General features: G+C 35.9%; 1 protein-coding gene and 1 pseudogene across 2 annotated transcripts in view; one reads left to right on the top strand and one right to left on the bottom strand.

Annotated features, from left to right (window-relative positions):
* The window catches only part of RALGAPA2 (Ral GTPase activating protein catalytic subunit alpha 2), a 1,332,894-nt gene extending 1,320,464 nt beyond the window's left edge, over nt 1-12,430 (top strand). For both annotated transcript variants that reach the window (XM_053712011.1, XM_053712010.1), the window contains one exon: nt 9,025-12,430. In XM_053712011.1, coding sequence (XP_053567986.1) covers nt 9,025-9,176 — 152 coding nt within the window. In that variant the 3' untranslated portion in view covers nt 9,177-12,430. The remainder of the gene's footprint in view (nt 1-9,024) is intronic.
* LOC128655583 (probable RNA-binding protein 18) lies at nt 307-965 on the bottom strand (annotated as a pseudogene).
* Nucleotides 12,431-13,301: the final 871 nt, after the last annotated feature.

Raw genomic sequence — 13,301 nt, 5'->3', positions numbered from 1 at the left:
TCAAAGTTTAGTAGAGGAGGGATAATGGTCTGGGGCTTTCTTTCAGGGTTTGGGTTAGACCCATTAGTTCTATTGAAGAGTTATCCTTTTGCTACATGAGCCAAACACATTTTAGACAATTTGGGTACTTTTGAACTTTGTGGCAACAGTTTTTTCTTTTTTGTGATATATATATATATATATATATATATATATATATATATATATATATATATTTTACATTTGGTTTAATAAAAAACAAAAAACATTTAATACATTTCCATCTTTACATTAGGGAAGGGAAAATATATCTAAAATAATTTACTCCTAAAAACCTACCAAATTTTTTAAAAACAAGAAACTTTGTTCCAAATTATTCCAACAAAGTTTGTGCAGCAGAAGTAAAGTCACATGAGGTTTATTTCTTTGAGTGTCATATACACCATGGGCTTGACTGGTCCCAGAAGTGGGGTAGCGACAATGTAATCTTTTTGATCTCCATGAGGATATGGACTGCTCTTTTTCTTTTCTGCAGCCTTAATACAGGGATAGGATGGTTGGCCAGGGTATTCAGAATCTGGATTTTCAGCCATCATTTTCAGTTTGGCTTCAATGGCTTTTATTTTAGCGCTGAATGTAGACTGAGTGGTGCCTGTGCTGGAGGATGGTTCTAGGCTGATAGGCAACACTTTGTCACTCTTGTAGTTGTCGAATCGCTTGATGTGTGAATGTGCCCATCTGACCACCAGTTTCTTAGACAGGGCCATTTTGCCGTTCAGGCGCTGGATGGCAAGTTCTGCTTCCGTTTTTGTCTCAAAGTTCACAAAGCAGTATCCCCGTGGCTGCTCTTCCAGTGGTCCAGACTTGTGGAACAGGAAATCAAACTGCTTCACATTCCCAAATTTCTGTAGCAGCTTCAACAAATGATACTTGGTTATTTTAGGATCCAGGTTGCCTATCCATAGCCTGTGCCCATGAGCTGGCATCTAAACTTACATTCTTGCTTTTCAAATAAAGATATCAATAGAATGAAGAACATTTGATAATAGGAGTAAATTAGAAAGTTGCTTAAAATTGCATGCTCTATCTAAATCACAAAAGAAAATATATGGGTTCAGTGTCCCTTTAACAACTTATTGTAGATATGGGAGTAATCTGTCCTGTTCCCTGTTAATTAGAGCAGCTGAATAGTTTTTTCCAAAATTTTCATCATTCTAAGAAAGTGAGTTAGTTGTGGCCATTTTTACTTTTACAAATATATTTTGATCATGAAGATTCTAGAACCTTGTCAGATTATGACCATGACGTCCATCCATTTCATTAAAGTTCTCCACATTGAGCTGGAATTCTTTTTTTTTTTTCTTTCAGTTTGTAGCTCTTCCCTTTGTGTTTGTATCTACTGCAAGGATAGTTTTCTCGGTTGTAGCAGCTCCTGTTTGGTCAGATTATTTTTTCAAAATATACTTCTATTTGCATGGCTTGTTGTTAATAGTCTATTAGGGTCTAAGAAAAGGTCTTTTAAATAAAAGTGGTATCAATTTATAAATGTAACCTTTTCTAAGAATGTATAATTTAGGCTGTTTTTACAAAGAAGGGCAGACCCCACACTTGACACTGCAAAGAGTAATTAAACCGTAAATACATGTAAGATATGTTGTTTTCACAACAAAGATTAGCCATAGAATAATGTTGTTTATTATTATTTAGTTGCTTAAATATTGAAAATATATGCATAAAGTTTTCGTTTCTATAAATGAATGGCTGCCACCTTGTTTGAACTTAATTTTTCTCTTTTCTTCTCTCTTCTTCTAAGGACAGTTAGTGACCGATATAAATCAGACAAGAAAAGAGATAGAGAGAGATTGCTAACAAGGCTGTGTGGAAACCCTGTTGCATAATTACGCTATACATCTATCGCCTTTGACAAAGTCACAAGGCATAGCGCACCAGAGTTCTAAGGGGGAATGGGCAAATTAATGGGGTTCCGGATTTTAGAGTTACAATAATTGCCCATGGACCTTTGATAGTACACACTGATGTCCTATCCTATCACTGCCGAGTTAGGATTGTAAACTCATTATAGGAGTAGCCTTTTAATGGTTGCAAGGTTATTAATTGTAGTTACAATAGTATAATCACACTTATGTAGAAAAATAGTTGTTTGTTTTTTAACAGACTCCTCCTATAATCAGAGTGTGTGCTAATAAATATCCATTTTGCCATTGTGCTGAATTTTGTAAATAGTTTTAGGACATATCACCTTTCCCCAAACTAATACGGACAGATATTCATTAATGCAAATAAAATCTTTTTTTTAACAAATTATGTGTCTTTTTCAAAAGCAGTGCCATTAGGTTTCCTTCTGACATATAATAAACAGTATTACACTAGTGATCTCATCATTTCTTTTTATTTGTTTGGAGGGTCCATTACCCAAATTACCCAAAACAGGGATACAAAATCTTGAGGATATTTAAACCACTTGGACTCAAACAACCTTTTATGTATTACTTTATGGTGAATTCTTTCTATTGTTACACATGCCCGAGTTTAAATAGTTGCTGATAATCAGCGGATCCCATTGATTTCAAGGGGGAGTCAATAATCCATTAACACATACACACACACATATAGAAAGAGATTTAGGTTTTATTTTTTTAACATACTCAACAGTGATGCTGCATGTACATACCTTTTGTGTCTCTGTGTACTGCCTGCAGTTTATATCTACCACGTCTAACACAGGCCAGTAATGAGGTATTCCAGTTAGTAGAACACTATAATGATTTATCTGAAGTCATTAAAAAAAAAAGACATTTCATTTCAAAGATGAACTTTCGTTGTGGGGTGAGTGTTCTGCCCTCGACCTCCATAACTGTATGAAGTCCCGTAGTCCTGATCTTTGTTCTAGCAACTGGCAGATGTAGCTGTGTGAATCCAGTACTGCAATAAATTGTTCCTTACCTTAATAAATGTGTAGAAATATAATTGTATTGTTTTATGTAGCGCAACAACGCTCTTTATGAAGCGAACATTAATATTTCATGTGTTTCTAAATGTATTATCTCACCTCAGAGACACCCCAAAGGGTTAAAGGGATATGATACCCAAATGCTGAATCATTTGAAAGTGATCCATTATATCTGTAAAAACTGACTAGAATATATCACATGAACATCTCACATGCATTAATATTTATTTATTTTTTACCGCATTAGCCACATCCTTTTGTAATGAGACTTTAAATATCCAATCTGGTTCCTTGTCCTAGCACTTATAAGGCAGTGTGCCCCCTTTTCTTGTCGTTTTAAGTTGAAAATTAAGGTTTCCACTAAGTGTGTATCGCAGACTTCACAAGCCCAACCCCACTACAAATCCAGCAGATATGATTAGAAACTGCAAAACAATATTCTTTAAATAAAGCAGGTGCTAAGTAGGGTCTAATTTATTTTTATTCACTACAAGACTGTGAGAAAATGTTGTAATTACAAATTGTTTACTGTCTTTTTAAAATAAATAGGATGCTGTTGATTACACTCCCTGAATCTTTAGAGATTTTTTTAGTACATTGGAATAAGAAACCTTAATAACCATTGGCGCATGCATACAGTTCAGAGCAACATAAAGGCTGTTGAGCAAGTGTCTCAATGTAAAAAATAGTGGTAAAGGTCAAAACAATAATTCACTTGTAGAAAGTGCCACTTTAATCATTGTCTTCTTGGAATATGATTGTGTGGCAGCCTTAAAGGGACAGTATACACCAGTTTTCATATAACTGCATGTAATAGATACTACTATAAAGAATAATATGCACAGATACTGATATAAAAATCCACTATAAAACCGTTTAAAAACTTACTTAGAAGCTCACAGTTAAGCTCCGTTTGAAAGGTTGCTGGAACACCCACTGCAAGTGGGAAATAGCAGACACGCCCCCTTCCTTTACATATGAAAAAGACCCTTTACACAAACAGAAGCAAGCTGGAGTAGGTATACGTCAGTATTCTCCTAAAACTTTGGGACTTGGTTAAGCAAAACTATCCATTTTCTAAAAATAAAAACTGTATGGGCTATATAAATGGATCATCTACAAAACATTTATGCAAAGAAAAATCTAGTGTATAATGTCACTTTAAAGGGACAGTTCACTGTAAAATAGTTTTTCCCTGAATGTGTTCCCCATGACTTGATATATCATCTGCAGCGTAGAAAAATGTATGATAAATTGCTCGTTTATTTTTGCAAAAGAAATAGCTGGATTGGCTATTTGAAACCACAGCCCAGCAAAAAAGGCTTGGCTTGCTGACAGATGTGATCTCGTTATCACTCAAATGCTTGCCTTCCTTATCTGTCTGTACAATATTTATAAAGAACAATTGAAAATTAACATTTTAGAGATTTCTCTCTCCTACCTCCCACTGTGTGTGTACTGAGTGCAATTTATTCTGCTGGATGTGTTTACATAAATAGCCTATACCTAGGTATATAAACTTTCAGTATAGGTAGAGATATATACTACAGGCTAAATCAGCTATTTCACATACCAATATAAAGGCTAAGAGGAGCTATTTGAAGAAAAAATTTTTTACCCCAGCAGGTAAAATGTATCATCAGGAACAAATTAAAGGAGAGAAAGTTTTTGTGTAAACTGTCCCTTTAATCCCAGCCCTGTAGCTGCTTTGAAATTGCATTCTAATGCAAACTATTCCATGTCTCTTTACTATATACATTCACAGAAACTGCTTATCTTTGTTTTTCAAAGATTTACATGAGAGTATACATGAGGTGTATAATACAAGGGACGAGTACTCATCCAGGCAACAAGGACTTCGATGCCCATTTATCATCATCTGCCCACATTAACCATTGCACAAGCAATTGCGGTGGCAGAGAGATTAAGTAGCGACGGTCTTGAGAACACGCTTAGTGTTGAAAGCCTGAGTACAGCTTCATTAATGGAGCTCAAATAGTTTTTTTTGTGGATCGCACGAGGAGCAGTCGCTTTTAGCCCAAAATGTTCCTTTTAATAAGGAGAAATTTTCTGTAATATATCAGTCTGATCCTATCTAAATAAATTACAGCCCAAACTTCAAGGATTGCCCACTTCTGCATGAGAAACATAGCAACCCAAGATGTACATTTCAGCCTTTGGTGGACTTCATAAGGGAAGTGCAGGCCTAACCCTCTAGGTATACTGGCCAACAAGTTGTTTTACGTAATGACCTTAAGGACCAGCGTAACTCACGCAAGACATGGCTTGTTGCTCATATAACGTCACCTATGAAAGGCCGAACCTAAATTTAAATGTATTTGTACTTTACCACCAACATGTCGGCTTTTACCTTTACCATTAAAGGAGCTTAAAAGATATTTTCTTTAATGAGCTTATTTTAAATTTAAAATATTAGTTTTTTTCCCACATTTGGGTTTTTGGAGGCTTGTCAAGAAGAATAGCTCTTAGTGTTGTAAACCAGTGACAACTCATCCCTATGCACACACGTATTGCCTGCAGATTTCAATATGAATAGCATTTAAAAAATATATATGTAAATTATTTCCTAATATCTTAACTGTTTTCAGTTTTTGTAGCCCTAAATATTATTATTTTTTTATCCTGTTCGTTAAAGGGGACAGTCTAGTTAACTCTTGATGTTCTTTGTTGAAAGCTAACCCTAGGTAGGCTCATATGCTAATTTCTAAGCCCTGTAAGGCCACCTTTTATCTCAGTGCATTTTGACAGTTTATTCACAGCTAGACAGCACTAGTTCATGTGTGCCATAAAGATATCATTGTGCTCACTCCCATGATGCAAATCTGTCAAAAGCACTGAAATAAAGGTGGAGTCTGCAGAGGCTTAGATACAAGGTAATCACAGAGGTAAAAAGTGTTTTCATATAACAGTGTTGGTTGTGCAAAACTGGGGAATGGGTAATAAAGATGATCTATCTTTTTAAACAAACATTTTCCAGTAGACTGTCCCTTTAAGTGAAAATGACTACATATTTGAGATTTATTTACACAAGGAAAGGTAGCTGTCACTTTAAAATTTAAAAAAACTACTTGATTGTGAGAAGTGTAACTAGGATGTGTGTATCATATACATATGCTGTGCTATGCAATGCATTGCAGACATGGGTTTGAGAATATGCAACAGAGTATTGAGCGTCCCTTTTATGCTCCTCATTAGTTTAAGCAGGGCCCAGTGTCTAGTAATCGTGTTGAAAGGGTTATCAGGCAGACTTCACATCAGCAATTGCTGGCAGTCATATCTCCTGATTCAAAGACGATCCAGCTAGAGAGACTGATGAAATGACGTTCCCTCTTACCGTACAGCACAGGGAGAAGAACAAAAGCAACAACACTCTTAGATTGCAACAGACATCTCTGAATTCCTCAGTGCACGTTTATAATTGTACTGGGAAAGATTTGTTACACACGCAGGCTTTCATTTTATTCATCTTCTGTTGTGTTTAATAGCTGCAACCTCATCTGGTCCCATTCAGACGAGCTATTTAGTTGTGACCTTCAGTCATCTTCACCTACAGGGAATAATTGAGTTGTAACTTAATGTTTAAAATATCAGTGTTGTAGCTCAAGTGCGCCGCTGCGGCAATTGGGGATTTGACTATCTTTACAAAACGTTATCATCTTGCTGTTTTGTTTTATAATTTATGCTTTATTTGATTTTCGGAGATTGTGGTAAACAAACCAGCCGCACTGCTGACACGGATCTGTAAATGACGCCTGTCAAAATGTTTGAGGCTTATACTCACTGTCTTTTATTTAGAGATTCAACAAGCCTATATATCAATAAGTGTAATGTGTAGTTTACAGTTGTATTCCTTAAAGGGACACTGAACCCAAATTTTTTCTTTTGTGATTCAGATAGAGCATGCAATTTTAAGAAACTTTCTAATTTACTCCTATTATCAAATTTTCTTCATTCTCTTGGTATCTTTGTTTGAAAAGCAAGAATGTAAGTTTAAATGCCGGCTCATTTTTGGTGAACAACCTGGGTTGTTCTTGCTGATTGGTGGATTAATTTAACCGACCAATAAACAAGTGCTGTCCAGGGTCTGAACCAAAAAATAGCTTAGATGCCTTCTTTTTCAAATAAATATAACAAGAGAACGAAGAAAAATTGATAATAGGAGTAAATTAGAAAGTTGCTTAAAATTGCATGCTCTATCTGAATCACAAAAGAAAAAAATTGGGTTCAGTGTCCTTTTAACAACTTCTTGTAGACATGGGAGTAATCTGTCCTGTTCCCTGTTAATTAGAGCAGCTGAATAGTTTTTTCCAAAATTTTCATCATTCTAAAAAAGTGAGTTAGTTGTGGCCATTTTTACTTTTACAAATATATTTTGATCATGAAGATTCTAGAACCTTGTCAGATTATGACCATGACATCCATCCATATCATTAAAGTTCTCCACATTGAGCTGGAATTCTTTTTTTTTTTTTTTTTTTTCAGATTGTAGCTCTTCCCTTTGTGTTTGTATCTACTGCAAGGATAGTTTTCTCAGTGTCCCTTTGTTATGTATTTCCTTTTTAACATCAACTGCACTTAGATTATTTATTTTCCATGGAGCATGTGTATTTATTATTCTTACTTTACATTTTGTTATTTTATCACCTCTGCGGAGGCTAATTAGGGACATATATGTAGCAGGGTTTGGCTTGTGAAGTCTGTAGTGTGCACTTCCAGTTCTCAAAACTAGTACACCCACGATTTTCAGACTTAAATTAAAGGACAAAAAGGGGGGGGGAGATAATTAATATACTCAACGAAGAATAGATATATTGAACAGCTTTATTTTACTATTAGTAGTCAAACATGATATATCACAATCTCAAAGTGTTTGCTGACCCTTTAAAGTCACTTAGGGCTCAATTTATCAAGCCCTTCTCCTCCCTTTGACTGCAGGTTCGTACAAGAGAACCTGTAGTCAGCATTTATCAAACAGCTGCTTCCCTACCCTGTTAGATGGAGAATTTCAATCCCCTGGTTTCATCTGACCGGGGAGATTGACAGCTCCTGCTTGCACATGACTGGCTGTGCGCTGGCAGGGGGCGGGGTTGCTAAATGTTAAAGGACCAGTAAATACAGTAGATTTGCATAATGAACAAATGCATGATAACAAGACAATGCAATAGCACTTTGTTTGAACTTCAAATGAGTAGTAGAAATAACTTTGAAATTTGTCAGAAAAAAAATCTATTTCCACTCCCCCTGTATCATGTGACAGCCATCAGCCAATCACAAATGTATATACGTATATTCTGTGAATTCTTGCACATGCTCAGTAGGAGCTTGTGACTCAAAAGGTGTAAATATAACAAGACTCTGCACATTTTGTTAATGGAAGTAAATTGGAAAAATGTTTAAAATTGCCTGCTCTATCTGTAGCATGGACTGTGAGCCACACAGGAATGGTTCCCGCTCATAGCTGCCAGTCCGGTCCTCCTCCTCTGCTAAGCTGCAGACACAACAGGTCCTTCTCTTTAGCCGAAGTGCATCTGCATTGTGAGCATTAGTGTGGGTGGGTGGGTGACTTTCTCATTGGCTGTACCACTCACTGCACCCTACTGCTGATTATTTTTTAGCATTTCTAAACAAATTTGTATACCGTGTTCATTGCTGCAATTCCTTTACAGTCAATATCCGTGCACTGCTTAGACTGATATACAGTGCTCTAGACTTGCTTATTTACTATTAATGTAAGTTATTGAACGCATTTTCCATGAACCTGGATGTTAATTTTCTTTTAAATGCCTGCAAGTTTACACTGATGTAATTTGCATGCAACCTATTATGTAGCTATAATTTCAAAGCATTTTATGTTTTTATAAATTAAACTATTTCAACCGAAATAATGGCACAGTCTGCGTTTGCAATTAAGATTCCTCTAGCGCTCTTGCTTTTAAACAAATTTGGAAGCCATTATTTTTATTTTGTATAATTTTAAGGTACATAAAGCATGCAAACTATACATTTATTGTACAATATTATCTGACAAAAAATATCATCCCTTTTCTCTCCAGGTCTCCCTGCTAGTACCAGTGCAGATCTGAGTGGAACCACAGCACCAGAGACTGCGGATCCAACATCTCCAACACTAACCCGTGCCTCGCGCAGCAAGGTCTCTGGGAAACTCCGTCGCTCTGCCAGTGCTGTCAGCAAATCTTCCAATTGAAGCACTTTTTATGTTGAACTTTATTGAAGAGAATTTTTAAAAGAAAAAAAAATTGCACCTATGAATAGAACTTTTATTAAGGACGAGGTGTGCAATCATTTAGTTTGTCTAGATGGGGCGGGACCCCTTGGGCAGGTTATAAGTAAGCCATCCACTAGACACTATGACTTAATGCAACTTTTGAAGTAACATTGAAGGTGGGATGGGAACTGTCCCTACAGCTTACTGATGCAACAACACCAAAGGAGATGGGACACTATGTCAATCACACGCTGAGCAATGCTTGGCAGGATGTCTTAACAGGATTGTGGCACTGTTTTCTGCCACTACATATATGGCAGCACTGTTATCTGCATAATTCAGCCAAGCAAGGCACTATAATTATGTTGTTTTTCCCTTATCTGCTCAACAAAAATCTTGTTTTTTTCTCATTATTTGTTTTGATAATTTTACCAGACTAAAAAGGTCACAGGTCTTACAAAGATAGAAAACTGCTAATCATCATAGCATTGTTTTGGCACCGATTGTATTTTCTACTTTTGCAAACAATACATCAGTTTATAACGTCACGTAAGCATTATTTTCGGCCGCTTACTATTTTTGAGTACATTTTTGCAGCACATTTATTCCCACTTCTGTTTGTGCCTCGTGCACATTAAGCATATTGCAAGTGTCTATGACTACTACATTCCTGATCATTTGCTGTCGTTGTCTTTATTTTGCATGCATCAAGCACATAACTGTACAGACGTCTTTTAAATGTTTTATTTGAGATACATAGTTGTTCGATGAATGGAACCGTTCTGGTAGAGGCTGTTGTGTTTTAATTTTCATGTTAAATGCCTTTATTATTGTTGTCATTCAATTCACTGTTTTCCAGCGTATGCCCTTGTTTGTTTGTTTCTTCCTGGGTTATTTACCTCCTATAGTAAACATTTTAATGTGATTATTACGTGGTTCCATTTGTGCATCTGAAGTGGAGATTTCTTTAAATGCAGCTACTCGCACCTTTGGACATTTATTTGTATATTTTGTTTGTTTCATTTTGTTTTGGGGACTTTGTTGCACTCAGTGATTTTTTTGCATCCCTTTAAGAGCTACAAGAATCAGTTATTTTATGTAAATAGTGACTTTTTTGATTATACAGAGTAACCTTATTTTGTCTGGTTATTTTTTTCTTCTCTGTGAACTTTGTTTATGTGAACGCCTGTAGATTGATTCTCAGGTTATCTCTCACCTGCTTCCAGTCACAAACTGGAAATCATTACACAAAATACTGCTCCTCAGGCTAAATCTACAGATGTCTGCACAATAAGTAAACATGCTACTGTTTAAATTCTCGGCTGTCAAAAATACCCTTCCAGGGCAAGGCAGATTGTCCTACTCTCATGCCTTGCAGTGTGACTGCAAATTAGAGACATAATTGTATCATTTGCATATTGGAGATAGCATTGTAGTTGTTTTAATGATTGTTTTGTAGCAGGAAATTGTTCATGTTCCACAGCCAATAAAGAGTGATTGATCATTCACTGGAAGTAGCATCTCAGATTACGTTTTCCTTAAAATAACAGTTACCATTCTTGAAATAGTGACAGTCATGGAAAACGGACACTAAAGTGAATTACTTGGATTGTTGAAACACAATGGGCAACTATAAAAATGATATGTTTTCCCCTTAATGAGTTCATGTGGTAATGTGTTTGGATTTGCTTTGTTCTATTAACCTTCTGGCTACAAGAGAGGGTTGCTGTGCACTGTGTAGCACTTTGTTGTAGTACTTGGTGTTAGACAATTTATTAATGTAAAGAGATTTTCAATTTGTGCTACGTTTGTCCTTATTAAACCGAAATAGCGCACTACACTTAAGCAGACGTGAATTTTGTGAAATTTATAAACAAGCCGAGTTGTTCAGAAATATTGTATGCAGCATATCTAAAGTTAGCATTTAGAAAAGCCGTAGTAAGCAGAGTAGTACTCAACTGAGAGAAAAAATTGTAAATGACTGGAATCTTAGAGGGATAGAAAGGTTGAAAATGAAATGTGAATGGGTGCATTTCAATGTGAAATACAAGCAAAACTGCTTCTTGTAAAAGTTATTACAGGTTTTGTTTTGTTTTTTTTTGCGGCATATGCACATATCCTGTGAGGGCCCATGCACCAGTAATCAAACACCACACCTTCTCCGCGTGTCATAGCTTGTATGACACAAATCACATCTTCACAGAAGCAATAACATCATCTTCTACTCTCTGAGCTTGAATACTTTTGCACAGGCCCTCACAGGATATGTGCGTATACCACTGAATAACCATAATAACTTTTACTAGAAGCATTTTTGCTAATGGAATATGTTACAAAAATGCTTCTATTTCAAATTTAAATGCACCTATACACATTTCGACTTTTCTATCCGTTTAACAAACAACACAATGGAGTAACAATGGATAAGATAAACAGTACATCATTTGCACTAAACGTGGTTCCTTTTTTAAGGCTATCCAAGAACGCCCTTATGTCAGCCAAAAAGGTTAAAGTAAGGTTGAACAAAGATTAATGTTCCATCTCAGCTACTGTATTTATTTACAATTTAGCACTTAGTAATATCTGTACCTTAGTAATACCAGTGAATGCGTCTGTGACTCATTTGTTTTATTTGGATGATCCACATTAGAAGAGATCATTGTTTCCATTCAGTCCCACCAAGCTTTCCCTACCTCCAGTAATGTGAAATGTAACGAGAAGACAAGACTAATTAATACACATTGTGTGTAGTAAGTAGACTGTTTTATTACATCAGATTTTGGTATATCCTATTCCTGTGAATTATGTTATTACAATATCCTTGGCACAGGGTTGTCGGCATCTGTCCTTTTGGTTGGCCATTCCCCCCCCCGATATGCCTTTTTCTTGATTGGGAAACATTTTTTTTCAACTTGAATAATCCATTTATTGATGGTCAATTATAGTGAAGTCTGTGGATGCTGTACATAGCACTGTTATATCTGTAGATTACAAATCATGTTCTTTCTAATGAGGGTATTAAACTGCACTCTTAAAAATTCTCTATTGGTGCGTTAATTGTATTATAATAATTATAAATCAAAACCAATGCTTGAAATGCCCATCCTTAGTGCTGACATATCAAATGTTTTGGGGTTTGTTTGTTTTTTGTTTGTTTTTTATTCAAATTCTGGGAAAAAAATGTTTTTCTTCAAATTCTAAAATGAATTTAATTAAAAGTGTTTAAAAGTTAATATCTATTTGCCTGTGCGTTCATTATTGCTCTTCATTTAAAGCAGGACACAAGTGAGATCATTTTGGATCATACAATTTACTATGGAGCAATGACTCTGTATGCTTGATAGAATGGAAGAGGTTCTGCCACAGTGATTAAGGATAGGTTACAGTAAGAGAATTGGATTTTAATTAGTGGACTTGCTATAGAGCTTGTTCAAGGGCTATTGTCTGTGGAAGATGATTTATTAACACATAGCAGAAAATGAAAAGGACAGTGTATCCTTTTGATAACAACTTTCCAACACATTATCTGCATAGAAAAGAGATACTTTTTACCTTACTTTGCATTTATAGTGTCACGTCTTTATGACAGTAGCCATCTTGGAAATGTCCTCACTATATGTCTCAAGGATGGGACGTTCATAACTCATTCATTCACAATGGTTGGAGCAATAAGGACAGCTACAAAGTACAGGCAAGTACAAATACCTACTGGAAACCACTGCTGTGTGCATTACTGGCACAGAGGGGTTAAATCAGTGTTCTGGTTGTTACCAATAAAGAGGAGTTGTTCCATTGCTCTGTTACTGGCACAATTTGATTAAATGACTGTTACTGGTCAAAAGGAATAAACCACTGTTCTGTGTGGTACTGGCACAAAGGGCTAAATCACTACTCAGTATGTTATTAGCACAAAGAGCAAAACCACTACTCTGTGTGTTACTGTCACAAGTGGGCTTAATCCCTGCTGTGTGTTACTGGCAATTAGAGGTTAAAGGGACAGTCTACACTAAAATTGTTATTGTTTATATGATAGATTATACCTTTACTACCCATTCCCCAGCTTTGCACAACCAACATTGTTATATTAATATACTTTATAACATT

Source organism: Bombina bombina, chromosome 4, assembly GCF_027579735.1.
Source record: "Bombina bombina isolate aBomBom1 chromosome 4, aBomBom1.pri, whole genome shotgun sequence".
In the NCBI taxonomy this organism is placed as follows: Eukaryota; Metazoa; Chordata; class Amphibia; order Anura; family Bombinatoridae; genus Bombina; species Bombina bombina.
This window is presented reverse-complemented; position numbering and strand designations above follow the sequence as displayed.